The 23636-nt window shown below is 55.0% G+C and overlaps 1 protein-coding gene across 3 annotated transcripts; it reads left to right on the plus strand.

The window, feature by feature from the left end:
• The first annotated feature begins 3056 nt into the window (after nucleotides 1–3056).
• PCSK9 (proprotein convertase subtilisin/kexin type 9) lies at nucleotides 3057–23482 on the plus strand. Of its 3 annotated transcripts, XM_053575348.1 has the most exons (12): nucleotides 3059–3566; nucleotides 6804–6995; nucleotides 9316–9439; nucleotides 11754–11887; nucleotides 12093–12234; nucleotides 14902–15098; nucleotides 15839–16022; nucleotides 16548–16721; nucleotides 17219–17367; nucleotides 18125–18302; nucleotides 19873–20054; nucleotides 21864–23482. In XM_053575348.1, exons 1-12 carry the CDS (start codon nucleotides 3360–3362, stop codon nucleotides 22077–22079), a joined length of 2079 nt encoding a protein of 692 aa, XP_053431323.1. In that variant the 5' UTR covers nucleotides 3059–3359; the 3' UTR covers nucleotides 22080–23482. The 3 variants fall into 3 exon arrangements, with proteins under 3 accessions (XP_053431324.1, XP_053431325.1, XP_053431323.1); XM_053575349.1 differs by lacking the exon at nucleotides 16548–16721 and having other exon boundaries at nucleotides 3057–3566; XM_053575350.1 differs by lacking the exons at nucleotides 11754–11887; nucleotides 12093–12234 and having other exon boundaries at nucleotides 3057–3566.
• The last annotated feature ends 154 nt before the right edge of the window (nucleotides 23483–23636 follow it).

Raw genomic sequence — 23636 nt, forward strand, 5'->3', positions numbered from 1 at the left:
AAAGCAATTACAAATCATTAAACAAAAGGCCCACAACCAAATTGAACAATTGCAATCAGTGTAACTGGCTTATTGTACCGTCAATGAATCCCCAACAAGAAAAATAAAAAATCCCCAACAAGAAACAAGCAAAGGACAGGAGGGGACCATCGAAAAACAAACGTAGATCATTTTTTTAACAGAATAAATTATCAGAATGTCTGATAACCCTCTGTGTTGGCCTGGGTGTAGCCCGGAGTGCCTGTCACTAGTGGAATTCACTAACATTCCAGTTTTCCTCCTTCTGAGCACTTAGTGTGATCACAGGTCCCCACCGTTGAACCTAGCGTGATCGTGCAGCCTATTTGGAAGAAGGAAACATGAGTGGAATAGGGTGGGCCACTTCCGGGTGGGAGGCATCTGTAATTCATCTCTTTTGCGTTCCTTCCTGCCTTTGACGTCCTGAATGATGGTTGCTTCATCAATCTGGTTCTGGGGCGAGGACAGTGAAGTTGTGACCCAAAGCCCTCGATGGACATGTGGTGTGGGAGGAAAATAAAACTATTTTAAACCCCTGCAATTTTGTGAGGTGTGTGTGTTGGAAGTGGAACCTAGCCTGTTCTAGCGGATTCCTTAAGCACTGCTGGTGGAATGACTTTAAGTATAAAGGGTTCGTATTCCTTTTATCTCCAAATTCTATTTGTAGGAATTTATGAAGCAGATATGGTCAGGTATGTAAAGAGGCATGGGTGAGGATAGTCACTGCAGATTTGACTGCAATAGCAAAGGACAGAAAACAACCTACATGCCTAATCGGTAAGAAATTGGTAAAAGACATCGTGGAACATGCGCAGAATGGAACAATCGGCAACGAGAGAAACAGGGGGCAGATGTAGAGGTGCCCCCATAGTCTTTATCCCAAGGTTACGGCTGAGTGAAGATGTTAGAATCCTTTAAAAAGATTAAGATGTCCCCTCCCCATCCCAGCATTATAAATAAAAAGTTAAAAATAAATCATAAAATACATTTTTAAAAGCTCATTTTAAAATATTTTTATAAAAGGGCAGCGCCTGTGGCTCAGAGGAGTAGGGCGCTGGCCCCATATGCCGGAGGTGGCAGGTTCAAACCCAGCCCTGGCCAAAAACTGCAAAATAAAATAAAATAAAATAAAAGGCAGTGTCCCATCAAAAAAAAAAATATTTTTATAAAAATAGGATATCTCTGAGAAGATTGTCAGTAAGCAGGTGTATCCGTTTCCCAGGGCTTCTATAACAAATTACTACGAAGCTGGAGGCTTAAACAACAAAAATTTATTATCTTGCAGTTCTGGAGGCCAAAAGTCTGAAATCCAGGGTCAGCAGGGCCTGGCTCTAGGGAAGAAAACTTGCTGCCTTTTCCAGCTTCTATTGATCCCAAGTGTTGCTTGGAGCAAGCTCACTCCTTCCCCGGCCTTCTTCTCTGGTTCTCTCTGTGTCTTAAACCTCCTGCTCTTTTCTCTTAGGACACCAGTCATTGGGTTTAGGGCTTATCCTAAAGGAGGAAGGGAGGAGGGGAAAGGATGGGTGTTGACCCTGAAAGCACTTAGGGTGGAGAGGAGGCCCTCAGGGACTTCAGACCTGCCCTGACTGCCTGTACCCCTGAGGGGCAGGCAGGCTGGTTATCAGCTGGACAGGGCATAGGGTTCTGATCTGAGAAGAGAAAAGGGGTGATAAAGCTGCTTCTGGCAACTTATGTGTGGGGGGTAATGAGTGAGGGATGAAAGCCCTGCCAAGAGGTGGGGCCCCAGCTGGGGCTGACCCCCAAGGAGTGCGGTGGAGGACGTGGGGTGAGACAAGATGGCCCCAGTGTGCCTGTGGGCAGCCTTTCCCCCTCAGCTCCCTCCAAAAACACTCACTGCATCCTGGGCAGCAGTCCCCTTTCTCTGCCAGGGGACATCCAGGTCCCTCACCCCCAGGGACCATGTCAAAATCCTTGGTAGGTGAGAAGCCTAAAACTCCAAAGCGGAGCATGGGGGAAAGTTTGCTCCCACCTCCTCTGGCTGTGGGAGTTACCTCTGTCAGCAATTAATGAGCTCCTACTTTTTGCCAAGATGGCAGGTTATTTAATGGGGAAACCAAAGAACAAAGGGGTAGCTCTGACCTCACCTCACGAAGGTCACTGTCAACCCACAAGTGGCAGCCTTTGTCACTCAGCTCTTTGCACACAGGTAGAAAGGACCCCGACTTTGGATTCCAGGAACTAGATGCACAGCCAGTCAGTGAGTCACCCCAGCAAGGCGGGCTGGCAAAGCCTCCTCCTTTCTTCCCAGCATAGCCCTTCCAGGAAGACACACAAGCATCCGAGGCCAGGAGCTGCACCTGCCTCTCCCATCCTCCCACGGGCTTACAGGGGGTGTCTGCGGGACGCTGGTCCAATTGAGTTCTTGACACGGTGTGTCAAAGGAATCTTTGTAAACTGAATAATTTGGAACTTTGGGCTTGCACCCACCTAGAGTGGAATGTGTTTATATGACATCTTTGCAGATTTAAAACCTGAATCTTTGTAGAATAAATCCCTTGAAGTACGTGTAAGCTGCAAATTAAAAGCAGACAGTATCTTCAAGGAACAGCTAGTTGGCGGTAAGGTCGGGGTGCAGGGTGCATGGGGCAGAGGCGGGAGAGGGGTCCTGGCTGGGATTAGATGCCAAATTAAGGCCAATGGAAAGACTTCGGTGGGCAGCGAGGAGCCTACAGTCAGATTGATTAGGGTTCACGGGTCGCAGCCAGGAGGCGGACCCGGAGGAGGTGATTTCACATCGTTGGAGCAGAAGGCTAGTGGGTGGCTGGCAGGTGGCAAGGCAGACCCCAGAAATTCTGTGTGGGAGCCAGAGCGAACTCAGCCAGGCCTCGCACGCAGGGCTCAGGCCGGGAGGAGGTGCCTCCGGAGGGCCGGCTGCTCTCCAGCCCAATGAGGATTTGGAATTGGTTTTTCCTCCCTCTGAGCGTTATCTGACGCTGTTTGGGGAGCGGGGGTCGGAAACCTGATTCTCCGTTAATGTTTAATCAGATAGGATCGTCCGATGGGGCTCCGGTGGCGTGATCTTCGCGCCCCGGGAGTCCAGCACCCACAACCCTAGGCAGTTCCCGCCGCGGCGTCGAAGCGCGCAGGGCTGCGGGCGAGCGCCGCGCGGCTCAGCTTGGCTGGGTCGGGTCCCGGAGGAGTGAGCCAGGCCGACAGTCCCGGTCCCGGACCCCCGCACCCCTCCGCGCGCCTGGTGCCCGCCCGCCCGGGCTCCCTCGCACGCACCCTCCTCCCCTCCGCGGGGCACAGGGGTCGCCGGCGTGGACAGCGCGCGGCCCCCAGGTCTCCCTGCCAGGTCGCCAACCTCTCCTCTCGTCCCAATGGGCACCGGCAGCCCCAGGCGGCCGTGGTGGTTGCTGCAGCCGCTCCTCCTGCTTCTACTGCTCCGGGGTCCCGCCGGAGTCCGCGCGCAGGAGGACGAGGACGGCGACTACGAGGAGCTGGTGCTAGCGTTCCGTTCCGAGGAGGACGCACCGGTGGATGCGGCCCCGCACGCGGCCACCGCCACCTTCCACCGCTGCGCCAAGGTGCGGGCGTGCGGGTGCGGGTGGGGGGCGGGAGCAAACCCTCTGGGAACCGGCCTCAGTTTCCTCCTTGTAAAGGAGAAGGTTTCCCTCTGCTCACCTGACCCTGGGCTGGCGCGATCTGGGTGGGGGGCTGTAGGCAGATGACGGGGGCAATGGGATGCGCGGCTGGATAACGCAGTGGGGAAGTTGGCCGGGTGGGGAGCCCCGGAGGCACCAGGGACAGCCAACAGAGCGCGGCGGGGGTCACCGCGCCCCCGGGGCACTGGGGGGTGAGGGCGCTCAGGCCTGGGGCGCGCTTAGACCCAGGAGCACAGAGAAAGGTTTGCGGCGGCGGACTTGGGTCAGGAAATGCGGGCAGTGGAGGGGCACAAGGCGGCGGGAGGCAGTTTCCATCACAGAACAAATACTTGTAACGTTGCGTCTTTTTCAGCTTAAGAAAAGAATAAACTAAGTGGGAAGGGACGGAGTTATTCTCGAGGCCTGTCGGTGCTCTTTGGGGCTCGGGCAGGGAAGGCTGTTGGTGGTTTGGCCGGAGTCTAACTTTCCTAGTAGCCGGGAACCCAAGACAGCCCCGTGTCACAACCCACCTGATGGTTTGGGTCGGCCAAGGCTGGGGCCAGCGGCACCTGGCCCTCAGGGTGTGGGGACCTCCTGCCCAGGGCCAGACCCTCCACTTTTCTCCAATCACAACCTTTCCAGGGCTTGGCTGAGATTCTCTGGCCCCAGCTTGGAGTCACACCGGGTTGAATTCTGGCTTTGGTCTCACTAGCTGTGTGGTGCTAAGTCAGTTACTCTTACCCCCTATTTCCTTATCTTTACAAGGGAGGTGAAAATCCCTCCTATGGGTTGTGTGAGTGGCAGCAAATTGGGAATGAAAAGAAAGGACTTTTGTGGACCACACTGGCTGCAGAGTGACCTGCTGGTGACACCCCCTTTGCTCCAACCTGCAGCTCTGGGGGCAGAGGGGAAGTTTCTACCACTAACAGCTGCCCCTCATGCCTCTGCCAGAGTGTGCTGGGGCGGCAGGAATTCAGGCCCTTGCTCATCTCAGAGCACCCTCCTCCCTCCTTGCTCACCTAGCCTTTCACCTCCTAGAGGGATGTTGAGGATAAAAAAAGAGCATTTCCTCTTTTCTTTCTTTCTTTTTTTTTTTAAGACAGAGTCTTACTATGTCACCCTGGGTAGAGTGCTACAGCGTCACAGCTCACAGCAACCTTGGACTTAAGCCATTCTCTTCCCTCAGCCTCCCAAGTGGCTGGGACTACAGGTGCCCGCCACAATACCCGGCTATTTTTTACTGCAGTTGTCATTGTTGTTAGCTGGTCCAGGCCAGGCTTGAACCTCCAGCCTCAGTGCATGTGGCTGGAGTTGTGACCACTGTGCTACAGGCACCAAGCCCCTCCCCCCCCCAAAAAAAGAGCATTTCAAGTCACCACTGTCCCAACACAACTGTTCTGGACACCCACCTGAACCAAGGGCTTGAGGGTTCTGATATTTATTTGCTCATTCAATGGATATTTTTGTGGGAATCTAATTTAGAATAAAACATTTTTTGTAAGCAGAAAAGGATTTTAGACCAGTCCTTTTATTTTAGTCATCAGAAACTGAGGCTTAGAGAGAGGAAAGTGTAGGCTTTCAAAACTCTCATTCCACTGTGCAGAGAATACCTGCCCAATTCATTAGATTTTCATTTAACAGTAGGCATTTTAGATGAGCCTTTGAAGTATAAATAGGAGTTCATTAAATAAAGGTGGTTGGAGGATTTTATTCTAGGTTACACAAGTGGGGAATAAGGAACACTTATCCATCTTCTTATTCTGAAAACCAAAAGGCTGTTTTGTAAATTATTTGATGGTAGTACATGACCAGACCTAAGGTTATTTGTGTAGTTTTTACTTATTCCACTTGTGCAAATAGGCATATTTGTATGTTTTGGGGCATAGACTACAATATTCAGCTCCAGACTTCTCAGCAGACTCCCTGAATACCCATTACTGATTGGCCCAAGGACTTTGGATAAAGGATGTCGACTCTATTTTAACCTGTCTGGAGTTGCACATACAGAGATATGGAATATGAGGCTGCAGAGGTTGTTTGAGGAGGGAGCCAAGTTTGGATTTTATTTATTAGTGAACAGGCTTCTAAATCTCCTGTTGGAATTTTATTCCTAATATTGAAGGTGGGGCTTAATGGGAGGTTTTCAGGTCATAGGAGTAGGTCCCTCATGGATGGCTTGGTGCTGTCTTCCTGGGAATGAGTAAGTGAGTTCTGTATTATTTCCTATGAAAGCTGGTTGTTAAAAGGAGCCTGCCCCCTTGGCCCTCTCTTGCTTCCTCTCCCACTATGAGATCTCTGCACACACTGGCTCCCTTCACCTTCTGCCAGGCAACTTGAGACCCTCATCAGAAGCAAATGCGGGTGCCATACTTCTTGTACAGCCTGCAGAGCTGTGAGCTAAGTAAACCTCTTTAGAAACTACTGAGCCTTGGGTTTTGTTTATAGCAGCACAAAAGGACTAAGACAATGGCCTTGACTCTTCTCCTTGTTTGAAGAGTGTTGCTGTTGCTCATTCAGTCATCCCTTCCCCTGCATTTGCACAGCACCCAACAGGGAGCTTTACACAACCATCTCTCTTGGCCTTCCTAGCAGGCCTTTGTCCCTACAAATACAGAGGAGACATCTGAGGCTCACAGAGGTTGAGCAACTTCCTCATGGCTGTATAGCCAGTAGATGTTAGAGTTGAGATTCAGGTCTACATTGTTTTGCTCCAAAGCCCATGAGTGTCCCCCTGTGGATAGCCTCTGGAGGGGATCTTGGAGGTCCTAGAATGGGGAGGGAGAGATTTATTCTGATGGGGGTGGAGGTAGGGGGTGGCTTTGAGCAGGGTCTCCAGTTGGGCCCATGGAGAGCTAGGTACAAGTTCAGAGCAGAGCCTGTTGTGGAGTAGAGCCCATAGTTTCCATGTTGGCCTGGCTACCAAATTTGAAAGTGTTATATAAACGATGTTAATACTTACGGTTGACATATGTGGGGTTTTTTTTTTTTTTGCTTTTTGGTCCTCCTTTGGTGACTTTTCCTTACCGTCTACTATGCTCCATCACATCTCTTTTGTTGTAATTCTAATTTGTAAATAGAGGTGACATAAGGGCACCTTGGACTTGGTGGGCTGGACATAAGGGCACCTTGGACTTGGTGGGCTGTTTCCATGTCATCATGCCTCTCCTTGTTTGGAGCCAGGACACCTGGAGGTTGCCAGGCACCTACGTGGTGGTGCTGAAGGAGGAGACCCACCGCTCACAGCCGGAGCACACTGCCCGCTGCCTGCAGGCCCAGGCTGCCCGCAGGGGCTACCTCACCAAGGTCCTGCACATCTTCCATGACCTCTTTCCTGGCTTCCTGGTGAAGATGAGCAGCGACCTGCTGGACCTGGTGAGCATCCTCCCTGGGCATGGCACTTCCTGATAGGGCTGGGCTACCACATATATCTTGGGGACTGTCTTTAGTGTGCCCACTGCTAAAAATTAGAGGGAGACAGCAAACATTTACTGAGTACTTCGTAGGCACCAAGGACAGTGACTCCTGGCTTTATGTGTAGAACAGAATACCCTTTAAACCTGGCTATGCCTTAATGGCACATCCACTTTCATTTGAAAGATGAGGAGGCTGATGTTCAGAAGGGACCACACAGACAGACAGCTAGGGGCAGAGCCTTCATCACACCCAGTGGTCTGCCTGCTAGCCATTCTTGTATCTGTGCATCTGCTGCCTGGGGGTACCAGTAGGAACAAGGCCCTGGGACATTCAGTGGAGCCTGAGTCATTTTGTAAAAGCATGACTCGAGTGTGCAAACTTCCTTTGAAGCTGATGCTATAGCCCCTCCTTTAGGGTATGCTAGCTCTTCTTCTTCCTGGATGTCACATCTTTAGGGGAAGAACAGGAAGGGGACTGTGTAGTTGAGAAATTACCCTGGCCCTTGTGCTTCAAATTCAAATCTTAAGAGTCTTTCTTTTTTTTTTCTTTTTTTGAGACAGAGTCTCACTGTGTTGCCCTTGGTAGAGTGCTGTGGTGCTCACAGTAACCTCAAATTCTTGGGCTCAAGCGATTCTCTTGTCTCAGCCTCCTGAGTAGCTGGGGCTATAGGCACCTGCCACTCTGTCCAGCTAAAAAGTCCTTCTTATTTTTGTCTCTTCCCTCACCTCCCAGCACCCCCTTCCCTGTCCCCTAATTTGATGGGAACACGTGGTTCTCATTTTCACTCTGATCCTCTACATGCTTCTCAGCTTTCTGCAGACACTGAGGCCCAGAGCGGGACAGAGTCTTGCCTGAGGTTGTACAGCATGGAACTAGCACTGTCAGAGTTAGGATCCAGGTACCCTAGTTCTGCCACACTTCTGCCCCACGGGTTAATCAGTTCAGCATCCTGTGGCTGAGCAACTACTATGTGCCAAGTTCAGGAGGGGCAAAGACAAAGTATTGCCCTTGGGAACCCTTAGTCTGGTAGGGAAGAATGATAGGTAAATGCTAAGTCCTGCCCTTGGGAACCCTTAATCTTATAGGGGAGACCAATAAGTAAATGCTTCCATCAGTCTGCTCAACACACACTTAACCAGGGCCCACTGTGAGCTGCAGAGGCAGCCCCGGGCTGTTCTCTCAAGCTTACAGCTCAGGAGGCTGACCATGGCTTGCCAGGACAATGAACTGTGGGACCACCTGCTCAGCACGGGGGAGCATGGGGAAGCTAGCAGGAGGGCAAGCAGCTAGCGTGGCTTCCCAGCAGAGGGGAGGCTGAGCAGAAGGAGGAATAGAAGGCTGCAGACACCTGCCACCGAGAGCTGCTGGGCTTTGGCGTGCCACCAGCCTGGGTTGATTTGTCTGGCCTTGGGCAAATTCCTTCATCTCTCTGAGCCTCAATACCCTCTCTAAGCCAGGCATAATAATTGGAACAGTCAGTTAAGGACCAAGTGAGATCATGAAGTGCTTTAGCAGATGCTAGAAACACATACCGAGGTGCAGGCAGGTCAGGGAATCACTGGGGTCCCTGAGGCAGGCAGAGACCAGAGAGATTATCACCCCCAGGGTGGAAAAGGGAGCAGAGGGAGTAGCTTTTCTCTGCCCAGTGGGAGCTGGCAGTGTGGAGGAGGGGCTGCCCATGAGCTGTCACCCACGAGTGCAGCCACTGCCAGACCCTGAACTGAAGCAGGGAGCGGAGCAGACACCCTCTCATCCCCAAACTACTGCAGGTGCCTCCCGTGGGCTAAGCCCAACTGGCAGCTGCTGCAAGGGGCCTGGTGCTGCCGTCTGCAGGGTCGGCCTTCTGGCACAAACTGGGGCAGAGAAGAAGGGGCTGGCTCTGGGGACACATGGAATTGCTGGGGCTGTCATGTTGAGCCTGGAGTCTGGGGCCTGAGTTTCACTCCTTGTCTGGCCTGCCAGACCTTCAGCACTGCGTGACTCCACAGAGATGTCAGATTCAGAATCCTTCTTGAAGAGACTCCTCTGTGCTGGGTGATGCTGGGCACAGCTGCAGAGGCAGGGGAGTGCTGGGTTCCCCAGCCCCATCCTGCAAGGGGAAACATTGACTCTTAGTTTGTCATCCAGGGTGCCAGGAGGGAGCCTGCTGGGCTGAGGTGTGGGGATACTGGGCTGGGCTGGGGGCACGGCTTAGAGCAGGTGGTGCCTGGGCTGTGGCTGTGTTTGCTGCTGGCCAAGTGGCTTGAGCAGAGTCCCTTGGCTTTTCCGGCTTCTGCAGGCGCTGAGGTTGCCCCAGGTTGAGTACATCGAGGAAGACTCCTTTGTCTTTGCCCAGAGTGTCCCTTGGAACCTGGAACGGATTATCCCGGCACGGTACCAGGCGGATGAACACCAACCCCTCAGTAAGACCTCAGCTCTGCCTGCCTTTCACTGTTGTAGCTGAATTCCCTCGTGCGACTCCGGCCTGTCTCCTACCGTGCTGCTCACCTTGCTGGGGCTTAGGGCTCAGCGTACTCCACTGACGGCTCTACTGACCACCGCTTCTCGGTCCTGTCTACAGCCTATAGCCCCTGCTCCCTGCCTTCCTGTTGCTCCACGGAGAACATGGCGGTGGGGGAGGGGGGTGTCTTTCCTCCTTTCCATCTTATAAAAGTTCCCATTCGCCTCTTCTCTCTGTTTGGAGTGGCCAGCAGGTCTCACCTTGGCAGAGGGTCTGTCTGACTGTGACTCTACCTGAGGGCCCCTGCAGACAGGACCAGGTCCCTTAGCAGGACAGTCACGTCACCCCGCCTATGTCTCTAGCTGCCTGTCTCAGCCTGCTCTACCTGTTCTAGCACCCTTGGCTTCCTGGGGACCCCTGCAGGCAGACGGCTGTGTGTCCCCTCCAGGCCTTTCCTCTGCCTGATGTGGCCTGGCTGTGGCTAGGAGGGTGGGAGGAGGAGAGGCAGAGGAGAATGACCTGGGTCCTAGGAGAGCCTCACGCGCGGCATTTATTGAGTTGGGAAGGACTGTAAGTGCACCTGCGGTGAGGAGAAGATGGGGTTCTGGTTGTTGGAGGCTGAGGTTGAGGCACCCACGGACTGAGGTCTCATGCTCAATGGAGAGGTTAGACAGGCAGTGCCAGGACTCAGAGCCTGGGGAAAGCTCAGCCTCCACCCCTGACATGTTCTTGTGGAGTCTTGGAAAGCCATCTCCTCTCTGGGCCTCACCTTTCCCATCTGTAACAAGGCACAATAACCCAGTCCCTGTCCTCACAGGTTGTTGTGAGACTCCAGTGAGGTGAAAGACATGCAAAGGCTTTTGGATGGCTTTGGGTGGCTTCCGAGTTGCTGTCACGGTGACAGATCAGAGCTTGCAGCCAGGGTGCCAAGCAGCTTTGACAAGAGCGGCAGCCGCAGAGGTGGGAGCCCTAGTCAGGCAGGGTGTGCTGACCTAAGAGTCTGCCCTCCCTTCTCCAGGCTGGGGCTCTGCACAGGGAGTCCTACAGCCCCAGCGTTCTGCATTGGTGCCTTAGAGACCCCAGGGCTGGTAAATGTGAGAAAAGGGAGGAACCCTGGGCTGGGGGTCAGAGAGACCCAAACCAAGAGGGAGAGCGATTTGTTGCGGCTGCCACAGGAAATGAACACACACTCTAAGCCTGCACTTCCTCCTCCGTCTTGAGATGAGAATCTCCACTCTGCAGGATTGTCAGAGGATCACTGCTCAGCTGTGGAGGTGGCATTTGAACTGCACTTACAGAGGGTCTGCCGCAGGTTCAGGGCAGCCCTTTGGTGCACTACAGAGCTCGTCTGAGGCCCTGCTTCCCCTGGGCTGCTCCCAGACGTGGCAGAGTACAGCCAGGACATCAGATGCTGCTAACAGGCAACTGGGGTCTTCCCTTGGCCTGGCTGAGAAGATCTGGGCTCCTTCCTTCCCACCTCTTCCCCTCTTCCTGGAGAGGCCAGTCCAGCACTGCATCCGCAGTTCCTCCCTGCTTTCTCCTTCTCCCTCTGCCGTTGCCCACCATAGGTGTCTCCCCCAGGGAGCCTCTTGCAGCTCTTATCCTATCCTGGCACCTGTTTCTTGGAGAATCCAAACTGATCCAATTTGGGTAGGCTCTCAGGGAATTTCCAACATTGCTCTCTTCTCTGAGGCTGCAACTTGTGTCAGGTGGAAACAGCCCCCGTGAGCCTTCTTGGCACCTGCTGGAATGGGGAACGCTTGGACTTCAGCTGGGGGGTCCAGACTCACATGCCCTCTCTGAGCCTCAGCGTCCTCTCTGTGGAATGAGCTGGCCAACTCAGATGGCCAGACATCTCTGTTTTTCTCCTTTTATTCTTTAAATCCTATTCTGTTTCCCACTCAGGTCTGGCGAGCTGTGAAAAGTTATAAACAAGGGCTTGGTTTATTTTATAACATACAAGTTGTTGTTTTTGAACGTTCATGTTATTTTATATTGATATGGAGCCAGACACCTTGGTTCACTTTCTGGCTCTCTCATCGGCCAGCCGTGTGGCTTTGGACACTGCCTGTCCTCTGTATGCCTCATTTTCCTCATCTATAAAATAGTGATATATAGTAGTATGCAGCTCGTGAGGATTTTCTGAAGATTAAATGAGTTAATATATCCAAGGTGCTTACAACAGCACAGGGATGTGGCACCCAATTACTATGTGTTGACTCTAAAGTTCACCTCATGGTTACTCTCTCCGCTCCTGTAAATGTCACCTTGGAAAGACGGAGGCGGCCTGGTGGAGGTGTATCTCTTAGACACCAGCATCCAGAGTGGCCACCGGGAAATTGAAGGCAGGGTCACAGTCACTGACTTTGGGAGCGTCCCCGAGGAGGATGGGACCCGCTTCCACAGACAGGTGAGCCTGACCTCAGAGGAAGGCCCCCTGCCCTCCCCCATATCCAGGAGGTGGTTGGAGACTGCCTGCCGGTCTGGCCTCCCAGCTGTCCCTGTGCTGTCTCTGCCATCAGTTTTGGGCTGGGGGTGTCCATTCAGCCAGACACCTATGGCTATATTATGGGATGGGTGGGCTTTCCCACATAGTCGTTGTGTTGGTTGAGCAGGCGAGCAAGTGTGAAAGCCACGGCACCCACCTGGCAGGGGTGGTCAGCGGCCGGGATGCTGGCGTGGCCAAGGGCACCAGCCTGCACAGCCTTCGTGTGCTCAACTGCCAAGGGAAGGGCACGGTCAGCAACACCCTCATAGGTGAGTGATGGCTCCAGTGGCACTGGTGTCTCTCCCTCTGGACCTGGTGTGGGAGGTGGCTGAAGCCCAGGGAGAATGGATATCTCCTAACTGGGCAGGCTGAGACAGCCTCTGTTCCGGAGCCAGAGGGCCCCAGAGTATCAGAGCTGGCAGGGCCCCAGAGGTCACAAGTGCAGATGGAGCAGCCAGCCTTGACCTGGGTCAGTGGTCTTTCTGTAATTCCACACCGCTCCCCTTTTCAAATTTGTTAGCTCACATGTTTATGCCTCTGTCATGCTAACTTGGATTTGGATGGATGTTTAGGATGATCTAAGCAAAATTTCCCATCATTTTGCATACCTCTGAGACAAGGGACTTCACTTGCTTGCATGGCTGATAGGCCTTGCAGGTCACTCTGGGCAGGCAGACTTGGTGGAGGAACTGGCCGAGGACTTTTCCCACTTTTGCAGGTTTCTTCATCCAGCCCACCTGTGGGACCGCCTGTGAGGTCCTGCTGAGAGCTAGGCCTCTCAGGTGGCCTGTGGACAGAGAAGAGGGAGGCAGCTCTTGCATACTGATACCTTCCTGAACCCACACATTGAGCAGAGGGCTTTACACGCCATGGTCTGAGGCTGGCATTGTATTACCCCCAAAGAGGGGAGGCGACTTGCCCACAGTTCCACAGCAAAAGCCAGTTACCACACTGAGGAAGGTGCTGGTGACTTGATTTCCATTGCAAGCCCCAGGCTCTTAGGTCAAACATTGGCCCCAGAGCTATGCAGAAGCACCACACCCCCTTGGGCATGTTTGCAAAGCTGACAAGGCTCAGGGCCCTGCCTGGTGCTCCCTGGGCTCTGACTTGAGGCTTTCCTGTAGAGCCTGGGTTTTGTTGTTCAGTTTTAAAGGCAAGAATCAATAATCTCCTGCCCCGTCAGGTGACCCCTGGGGCCATTCCACCCCTTTATTGACTGACCCATGCTCAGGAAGTACAGTTCTCAAAGGTCAGGGTATGGAGGGGAGGCTGCTCTTTCCCTGAAGTATTCCAGTCTCAGGAAGGCTTCATGGGAAGCCCCTTCTTTGGGATCCCACTCAGGTATAGAAAGCCCCTGTCATATCACCTGGTACAGAGGGGGCTCAGCAAACAGTATTCCTTTCCTTCCACTGCCATTTCCCCCTCTGTAAGCAGGTAGGTAGGTGCGTGTCAGGTCTGAGCCCAGAGATGTGCACATAGCAGGTGCACTTTAATACCTGGCTGCTAGAATGGTTGCTGTCGTTTTTTTATTGTTTGGGATTCATTGAGGGTACAAAGAATGAGGTTACACTGACTGCATTTGTTAGATAAAGTCCCTCTTGTAATTGTGTCTTGCCCACAAGAGGTGTGCCATACACCGTGACCCCCCATCCTCCTCCCTGCTCCCTCATTCCCCTACCCCCCCACCTTGTATTAGCTCATCTACTGACTTCACATTAGAATTGAGCACGTTGGCTGTTTTTCTTCACCTCCATGCCCAGTTCCTTTCTGCTCTCTCCCTGATGTGAAAGGCACCCCCAGCTGTCTCCTAGAAGGAGCACGGCTGTGGGATTTCAACTCCTACCTCTGCCATGGCCCCTGGGGGGCACCTCGGAGGCCCAGATCCAGAAGTTCTGACAGGTTGGCTGGGCTACACCCCCATTTGACAGAGAAGAAGCCCCAGATCCCCTAGCATGTCAGGGCCAGAGCTTCCAGGCTGGTGAGGGATTGGAGCTGTCGCTGGTGACATTGGCACAGGGCAGACAGTCTGCATGCTCAGCTCTGAGACAGGGGACTGGAGAGCAGCTGAGATGGAGGGAGCCGCACCCGCCAGGGTGAGGGGCTACTGGGGCTCCCAGGGCACGGAGTCTTAATCCTCAAGACAACCCAAGAACAACTGTCCCTGTGTTACCTAGAGTGGACTCACATGGCTGGTTGGTGGGTAGTCAGGGATTTGTGTAGGTCCAGAACTCGGAGTCGTGACCAAGGGGCCCCTGAGCCAGGCCTCAGAGATCGGCAGAGGGGACTGTAAGGCCAGAGGTGGGCCAGGAACCTTTCTCATTCCTCTGAGGACTTGACTTATGCTCTTGGTGCCTCTGTTTCCTGGAAAAGGATGATAATAAGGTTATTCTGAGAATCCTGTAAGTTCATATATTCAGACACTTGGGTAGAGAGCCTGGCAGATAGAAATGCCCATGTGTGGCTAGTTTTACTGCAGGTGCCATTGCTAATGTGCTCCTGGTCTGTGATAGGGTTCTCCAGAGACCCAGAGCCAAGGGGAGATACTGTAAGGGTATTAAGGACTTGGGCCACGTGGCAGGTGGCGAGTCTGAAATCGGCAGAGCAGGCCAGGCAGGCTGAGGGCAGAGTTCCTCTTTCTCCGGGGAGGTGGGGGAACCTCAGTCCCAGCCTTTTCTCCCTACCCGCATGCTGGGCTGGGGGGTGATCTGTGTTCCTTGGTCTGATTTCAATGTTTGTCACAGCTCAGAAATAGTCTCCCAGCAGCACTTTTGTTTTCCTTTCTTTTTTTCCCCCAGAAGCATTTTGACTGGTGTTTGACCAAACATTTGGGCACCAACCTGACACATAAACTTAACTGGCACACCATGCCTCTGAGGGAGGGCCTGGAGGAAGGGAGCCTGTCTCCCTAGGGGCTGAGCTTGGCCTTGTCCTTTCAGGCCTGGAGTCCATTCGGAAAAGCCAGCTGGTCCAGCCTGTGCCACAGCTGGTGGTGCTATTGCCCTTGGCGGGTGGGTACAGCAGGGTCCTCAACGCCGCCTGCCAGCGCCTGGTGAGGACTGGGGTGGTGTTGGTGGCAGCCGCCGGCAACTTCCGGGATGATGCCTGCCTCTACTCCCCAGCCTCAGCACCTGAGGTAGGTGCTGGTGTCAGTGCTCCCCAGACAGCGGGAAGGGGCAGGTGGGCCCCCTGTGGCTTTGCGCAGTGGTTCCTGGAGGCTGTGCAGGGGGTGGGGGTGCGTGGGGTTTGTCAGAGACCTGGGGAGGGAAGGGGCTGTGGGAACACAGGGTGGGCTCTGCCCTGGAGGAGCTGATGGTCTAGCAGGGCTGTGACGTCCTTCATCTGACCACTATTCCACAGGGCACCTACTGTGTGTTAGGCTGTTTGGGTGCTGGGGGTCCTGAAGGGAAGGGATCCTGTCCCACTGCTGGTCTGTCAGGTGTCTGTGTGGACCTGACCGTGAGGACCAGGCCCTCCGTGGCCGTCAGAGGCTTCCCTGACTGGGTTTGCAGCTGTCGAAGGGAAACAGGGCCCAGCAAGCCTCTCCACCTGTCCTCTCTGTTTTGCCCCCCAGTGCTTGTGACCACCTGGCACCCCGAGTAGTTTCCTGTTTGTTTCCTCATATCTGCACCCCGTCACCCTGGAATGCAAACTCCACAGGAGTTCTGGGGACAGTGCCTGGCACATGGCAGAGGGGAGCACTGAGGTGGGGCCAGGGGTGCAGAGTCAGGCTTCCCTCAGGAGGGGACATTTGGAGGAGACCCAAACAAGGTGTAGGAGTTGGCTAGTCCAGCTGGCAAAGTCTCACAAGCCTCAGTCCGTCCCTGCAACCCCTCTCCTGGGCTCCGTTCTCTGCTCCTCACCTCACTTTTCCAGGTCATCACCGTTGGGGCCACCAATGCCCAGGACCAGCCGATGACTCTGGGGGCCTTGGGGACCAACTTTGGCCGCTGTGTAGACCTCTTTGCCCCAGGAGAGGACATCATTGGTGCCTCAAGTGACTGTAGCACCTGCTTCGTGTCACGGAGTGGGACGTCACAGGCTGCTGCCCACGTGGCTGGTGCGTCACTACTCACTGCCTCAGGCACACATTGCTAACAGCCCCTTTGGCAGGCGGGGTCTGTGCCAGGACCCCCTCCCCGTACCAGGCTCTGTTCTGGGCGTGGGGACCAGAGACAAGGCGGACGTGATGGAGGCTTCCAGGACACCAGTCTGAGGGGGAGGCAGGTGCACGCACCGAGGGAGCACAGATAGTCAGGGCTGTGTTAACAGGAACCCAGAGGAGACACCTACCCAGCCTGAGGGTCAGCGAAGGCTTCTCAGGGGAGGGGCATTTGATCTGGGCTTGGAGGATGAGTAGGAGTTCACTTGGCAAACAAAACAGCGATTCCCAAGGCCCAGCGGGTGTGACAGCAGGATGTCTTACTATTTGCTTTCACTTAGCCAGGGATCGTATGTGGCTTACCTTTGGGAGAAGCTTGGTATCCCTGCACACGTGCATGTGTGTCTGCATGCATGTGATCTAGCAGGACCCCCGGTCGAAGAGGAGGGCCAGGCTGCCCCACCTCTCCCCCCCTCCCCCCAGGCATTGCAGCGATGATGCTGGCGGCCAAGCCCGAGCTCACCCTGGCCGAACTAAGGCAGAGGCTGCTCCATTTCTCTGCCAAAGATGTCATCAATGAGGCCTGGTTCCCTGAGGACCAGAGGGTGCTCACCCCCAACCTGGTGGCTGCCCTGCCCCCCAGTGCCCACAGAGCAGGTGAGTAGGAGGGTGGGGTCCAGGCTGCGGCTGGGGAGGCGTCTGTGACTGTAGCTCAGGCATCCTCAAACTTTTTAAACAGGGGGCCAATTCACTGTCCCTCAGACCGTTGAAGGGCTGGACTATAGTTAAAAAAATAAAAACTATGAACAAATTCCTATGCACACTGCACACATCTTATTTTGAAGTAAAAAAACAAAACGGGAACAAATATAATCACACTGCCTCATGTGGCCTGCGGGCGCAGTTTGAGGACCCCTGCTAGCTGTCTCTCCCCTCCCCCTCATCTGTGCAAGGAGTATCTTGGCACTTTAAATAGGATTAAACGGGAATGGGGCTCTTAGAGGGCTTTGCAATACTTTTATTACATAGTTTTGTTAAAAGAGTTGAGTATGCTCTTTAAGCTCCCTACCACGAACTAAAGATTTTTCTAGAGTGCCTGGCGGAGGATCCCCCTCTGCCCTGGCTCTGCTCCTCAGCTGAGGGCCTTGTTGCAGGTGGGCAGCTGTTCTGCAGGAGTGTGTGGTCAGCGTCCTCAGGGCCTACACGGATGGCCACCGCTGTGGCCCACTGCGCCCCCGAGGAGGAGCTGCTGAGCTGCTCCAGCCTCTCCAGGAGCGGGAAGCGGCGGGGCGAGCGCATCGAGGTGACTGCACCCTCTGCCGTGTGTGTGTCTGTGCACAATGCAGGAGTCTGTCTTGCTTCTGAGCCCACGCTGATCCCCAGCAAAGTCCTCGGTCCTCTGGACTCTAGTCCCCTTAAAGGGTCAGCTAGAGCAGGAGTTGGAGCACAGCTCCTGGCATGAGGTTGGGTGCTGCTGCAGAGCCACATGGAGAAGGGCTTCCCGGGGACTGCGGGGCCACACTAGGTCGATTCACACCCGGGACTTTCTGCTTCTGGACTGACTCAGCCATCTCTAAGGCCCATTTCACTCAGATGTTTCATGGTCCTGGGAGTTGAGAAATCTCAAAGCAGAAGAATTGGGGATTGATGTTAATGCTGCAGGGTAGCGTTTTGGCAGAAGGGCATAGCCTAGCTGGGGTTGGGGGAGGCATTTCCAGCCCAGGAGATGGTGCCTCGGTACTCATTGGAGAGGCTGAGCCATGTGGGTCCTTGCTCTGGCCTGCTGGCTTTCCCTGGGTCTCCGCTCTGAAGCCACCCACTCCAAAGCCACTCTCAGTGTCTGTGAGAACTTTTGCACATACAGAGCTGCCCATTGGCAGAACAGTGTTCCCTGGGGAGGGGTGAGCTCCTTGTCTCCAGAGGGTTGGAAGCTGGGCCTGGCTCCATTGAGGAGGGTCCAGGGGGCTGGGACCAGGTCCCTGAGTGCTCCCATCCAGCCCCTCTCCTGGGTTTCCTAACCTATTCTAAAGCAACTTCCTGCTTCTGTCTTTGGCTCTCAGGCCCGAGGAGGCAGGCGTGTCTGCCTGGCCCACAACGCGTTCAGGGGTGAGGGTGTCTATGCCATTGCCAGGTGCTGCCTGCTACCCCAGGCCAACTGCAGCATCCACACAGCTCCACCAGCCAGAGTGGGCACGGAGACCCGCATCCACTGCCACCTGCGGGGCCACATCCTCACAGGTAGGAGGCTGGGACCTGCCCTGGGGGTGAAGAGGATTTCCATTACCCATGCTGGGCATCTACCAGACTGGGCCCTCAGAACGCGACGGGTCAGACTCTGGAGCCTGACTTACCATCGCTCACCCTCCCTGTCTCTGCCACTTCATTCCCTGTGACCCTGGGCAGGAGGCTTTTCCTTTCTTAGTCGAGGATCCCTCCTCCATGAGAAGGATGAAGGTTGGCTTGTGGGGAGCATGGGCCCAACTGGAGCAGGGCAGTGTAGGAGGGGAAGTTCCTGTAGGGACTCCTAGGTTGGGTCTGAAAGTGGAGCAGACTTGGGTCTGACATCCGCCATATGACCCTGGCAAGTTACTTAACATCTCTGCACCTCAAAGAAACGTCTCTGTTTCCTTATCAGTACACGGGGATGATGGGTGCTAAGCACTTAAGTTTAGTGCCTGGACGATACAAATTCTGTCTCGTGTTAGTATTGTAACACCCGTTACTTTAAAATCTATTCTTTGGAAAAGGTAAATACTGATCAGCTACCCTGTGTCAAAAACACACCCAGGCAGTGGCAGGGAGTCTCAGATGGAGACCACCTGGGCATTAAGGGATGGTGCCCCTCAGGTGGGGGAGGGGACTGAGCCATCCTGCTTGGGTGGAGGGCGAGATGTTTGGGATCCAGCCTGGAGTAACCATCTCAGGAGTTGATGCTTGATCGAGTGTGCCCCAGGAGCCACTGAGGTTAGGAAAGGAGCGTGAGGAGCGAGGACTTGGCTCAGAAGAGCAGGCTGGCATGCAGGATGGATTGGCCGTCAGGTGGCTGGTGCCCTGTGCAGTCAGGTCCTGGGTACCTGCTCCACACAGGAGGTCTGCTTTGTTCCAGTCATTCTGCTTTGGGAGCACCCTGCAGAAAGGCTTGAGGGCAGGTGGCAGTTAGAAGTCACAGGGTCTCACTCTCTGGGGCACTCACATCCCCAGGGGCACTGCTTTGCAGCTAAGGGAACTACAGGGCTGATGGGCCGAGTGGCTTCCCCACGGCCTCACAGCTGGGTCACAGAGCAGGCTAAGGTGGATAGAAGCCTTGCCGTGCAGCCGGCACATGGTGGGGCTTCACATGTGTGTCCTTCTACCTCTTCCTCTTTTCATTTTACAAATAGGGAAACTGATGCTGGCTGAGGCTGAGTAACTGCTAGCTGAGGTTTTATAGCCAAGCCCATGGACAGGGTCCCCAAGTGCCCCAGAGAGACCCTCTGAACTGTCTGGTGGCTAGAAGGGGAGGAGGGACTGGGGGAGGTTGGGCGCCCAATGCCTTGACGCCCCTCTCTAATTGCTTCATTTCTGGGTAGAAGGGAGATGATATTTTCCCAAACTAAGGCTCAGAGAGGTTGAATGGCTCTCCAAACGTCACACAACATGTCAGTGATAGTGTTGGGCTGGGAACCCTGGAGTCCTGCTGCACAGGCCAGCGTCTCTTTTCTACCTTGAGTTGTTTGTGCCTTAGCCCCTAAAGAGATAGGGCCCAGTGGGGCTGGGGACAGAGGGTCCCCCAGCATTTCACTGTCTGAGATGGCTCTCCTCTGCCCAGGCTGCAGCTCCCACTGGGAGGCGGAGGACCTTGGAACTTATAACCGGCCTGTGCTGAGGCCACGAGGCCAGCTCAACCAGTGCGTGGGCCACAAGGAGGCCAGCGTCCACGCTTCCTGCTGCCACGCTCCGGGTCTGGGGTGCAAAGTGAAGGAGCACGGGGTCCCAGGCCCTGTGGAACAGGTGGAGAAGCACATGGTGGGGCGGTGGGTGCCTGGTGCCCACAGGGTGGCACGTGTCTGTCCTGCACAGCTTTTCTGTCAGTGTTTGTGCTGCTGCCCTTCTGTCACACATCAGGGTGGCAGTCTGTGGGACAGATTCTGTGGGCAGCAGGTGTGTGGGTGTTGTGTGTGCCTGGGCTTGTGTTTGCTTTTTTCTGGTTGAGGAAGGTTTGCTGTCTGGGCAGCGCACTCCCCTTAGCGAAGAGATGCGTAGATATGGCAGAAAGAAAGGGAACACACATGCGCTTACTGATGGGTCCATTTAACAAATCTGCTGGGACTCTGCTTGGGGCAAGGAGCGCCCCTGCACTCTGAGGACAGGGCTGACTCAGAGGAGGGGGCACCTGAGCCTAGTGCGCAAGGCGGGAAGAGCCCTGACACGGGCAGGACGAGGCCGTGCTGGGGCCGGATGCGAGCGCTGGGCTTTGCAGAAGCCTGGGTGCATTGTCCTACCCGTTGCTCTGTAACTCTCCTTTTAAAAAGCCACAGAGAGGGGCGGCGCCTGTAGCTCAGTGGGTAGGGCCCAGGCCCCATATACCGAGGGTGGTGGGTTCAAACCCAGCTCCAGCCAAACAGCAACAAAAAACATAGCCGGGCGTTGTGGCGGGCGCCTGTAGTCCCAGCTACTCAGGAGGCTGAGGCAAGAGAATCGCTTAACCCCAGGAATTGGAGGTTGCTGTGAGCTGTGATGTCATAGCACTCTACCGAGGGTGATAAAGTGAGACACTGTCTCAAAAAAGCCACGAGCCTTTCTGAAAAGGACACCCTCGGGAGTCTGCTGTTTTAAAGGTGCCAGGCTGTGGTGACTGTGGTCCGGACGGTGCATTTCTCAAGGGCAAGGGCAGTCTCAGGTCCACTCACCCAGTGTGCGCTAAGGGCTGCCATGGCCCAGGTGCTGTCACAGATGTCCCGTGCTGCCTTCCTGGAGCGTCCACTTTAGTAGGAGAGAAGGACAGGAAACAAAATACGTAAATTTTAAAGTACTGACAAGCTGCTATGGAGAAAATCAGAGCCGGGAAGGGAATGGGGGTGGGTGGTCAGGAGAGGCCTCACTGAGAAGGTGCAGCAAACGGAGAAGGCCGTGAGGACAGTGCAGGGAACTTGCTCCAAGTCGGGGGAACAGCCACAGCAAAGGTCCTGTGGTAGAGGGTGCTGGGGGTGCTGGGAGTGGCCAGGAGGCCAGTGAGGTGGGAGTGGAGTTAGCAGGGGCAGGGGAGGTGGTGATGCAGAGAGAAAACAGAACATGGACAGGTCAGGTGGGGCCTGAGGGCCACAGTCAAGAGTGAGCTGGGGGCCATGATCTGAGCTGAGAATAGGCTGCAGGGGCCTCTGGCAGAAGTGGGGAGATGGAGGAACGGCTGCTGCGAGGGTCCAGGCCTGGGGTGCTCAGGCCCAGGGGGAGATGTGGTGAATACTAGGGTCTGAAGGAGCAGCCTGCAGGCCTGCAGTGGGTGCTGGGGAGGCAAGAGAATGGCTGCAAGGCTGTTGCAGAGTTGCCATTAGATGGGATAGGGAAGGATGTGGTGGCAGAGCTCTGGGGATGATGAGGAGCCTGGTGGTGGCATGTTAAACACGCATCTGAGGGTATGTGCCTGAAGGCTGGGAGTGAAGCGGGAGCTCATGGGTTTAGTCAGCAGCACTCCAGGACTGCCAGGGCGAGGTGCGGGCAGTGGCACCCTCAGAAGCTTGCTGGGAGCGAGGGGGTCACAGGGTTGGAGGCCTGGCCATGTATACTAAATATGTGCTTTCTTCTTCTCCCGGGCTCTGGCAGGTCACTGTGGGCTGTGAGGAGGGCTGGACACTGACCAGCTGCAGTGCCCTCCCGGGGGCTACCCAGGTCCTAGGGGCCTATGCTGTGGAAAACACATGCGTGGTGAAGAGCCGGGACATGGCCCAAGTGGACAGGACCAGTGAGGGGACCATAGTAGCTGTTGCCATCTGCTGCCGGCCCCGGCCCCTGGAGCAGGCACCCCAGGAGTTCCAGTGACAGCCCCAACTTTGGCACCTGAGGAGGATCAAGGGCTAGGACCGTGCATCCAGGGCTGGGACTGAGCTTTGAAATGTTTCTACTTGCCCCTTCCTCAGTCCTCCATGGCCTGGGCCCTGGGGCCCGATACGTCCACCTTCCTGGAGCTGCTGTTGCTGGCCCTTGGGTGGGGTGGGCTCCTTGCCTGGGAGAACTTTGTGTGTCCCCTGGAACCCATCCCTCACCCTGGGGCCTGAGTCTGGTCTTCTACTGCCCAACGGGTTAAATGATGCCCAGCTCCTCCTTCAGCTGCACCCAGCGTACCTGCCCAACGGGTTAAACGATGCCCAGCTCCTCCTCCAGCTGCACCCAGCGTGCCTGCCCAACGGGTTAAACGATGCCCAGCTCCTCCTTCAGCTGCACCCAGCGTGCCTGCCCAATGGGTTAAACGATGCTCAGCTCCTCCTTCAGCTGCACCCAGCGTGCCTGCCCCGTGGGCTCTTGCCAGGTGCTGGGCATTGAGTCCTCGGTCTCCAGTGGGGGAGTCTTCTCCCCACAAGTAGACAGGGAGGCACGTGGGGGCTGGCGTGGCCCAGTGTCAGTCAGGGGATGTGTGTGGGGATGGTGCTATGGCCCTTGACCTGCTTACTTGGGGGAAGCCCCTTTGGGCTCCCTGCTTGATGGAGGATCAGTTTTCCACGGCTGTCAGGGTGCCATGGGGGACGAGATCTGGCCAGAGGCTGGAGGCCGTGTCCTGGGTGGGCATGGGGTGGTGCCTTAGTTTCTCCAGCTGCCCTGACTGCTCTATGCCAGGCTTTGCTAGCGCCTGCAGGGCGCCACCACCCAGAGCTAACTGCAGGGCTCCGTGGTGCATGCACCATCTAACCCAGCCATCCCCACCACCCTGCATACCAGAAGGTGGCACACCCACTTTGCTGAGGAAGAAAGTGGGAACCAGAGAGGGGAAGTGCCCACCATGATCACATAGTGGGCAATGAGGTGGTGGCAGGACGGAGATGCAGCTTGCTGGCTCTGAAGCCAAGCCTGTTTTTACCTTACCAGGCTGGGTGCCCCATTCTTATGAGTGACAGTGAGGCAAGGGAACACAGACGGAGGAATCAGAGTGCTAAGGCCTGATCTTCTTCCTCCTGGGTTGCCTTGCCTTGCAGGCCTGGCCTGGTTCACTGTGGCTTGGAGATGCCTCCGAGGGATGGTGGGGGGGGCAGCTGTCCCTCCCTGAGCACGACCCCCCACCCCACACAAGGAAACAAGCATGCCTCTACCTTTTCGGTCTGTTCTCTGTTGCCTTTTTATAGTAAGAAGCTTTTCTAGACCTGTTTCACTTTTGTAACTTGAAGATATTTATTCTGGGTTTTGTAGGATTATTAATATGGTGACTTTTTAAAATAAAGCCTTTTTCCTGACTTGCTTGGATTTGACTGCCTCCCAAACCACATTTGCTGCCAATTTAGCATCACAGTGTCAAAGAGTTGACAGATGGAAATGGCAGGAACGCCAGATCTGTGTATCTGCTCGGTGGCACAAGACGGCACAGGATTGAGCGTCAGTGGTTGAGGT

Source organism: Nycticebus coucang, chromosome 22 (assembly GCF_027406575.1).
Source record: "Nycticebus coucang isolate mNycCou1 chromosome 22, mNycCou1.pri, whole genome shotgun sequence".
NCBI classification, from domain to species: domain Eukaryota; kingdom Metazoa; phylum Chordata; class Mammalia; order Primates; family Lorisidae; genus Nycticebus; species Nycticebus coucang.

Excerpts from the sequence above, each read along its gene's own strand:
- PCSK9 (XM_053575348.1), top strand. The coding sequence starts at position 3,360 with ATGGGCACCGGCAGCCCCAGGCGGCCGTGGTGGTTGCTGCAGCCGCTC. Across the intron at positions 11,888-12,092 it reads GGACCCGCTTCCACAGACAG|GCGAGCAAGTGTGAAAGCCA; the intron begins GTGAGCCTGACC and ends TTGGTTGAGCAG. Across the intron at positions 15,099-15,838 it reads CCCCAGCCTCAGCACCTGAG|GTCATCACCGTTGGGGCCAC; the intron begins GTAGGTGCTGGT and ends TCACTTTTCCAG.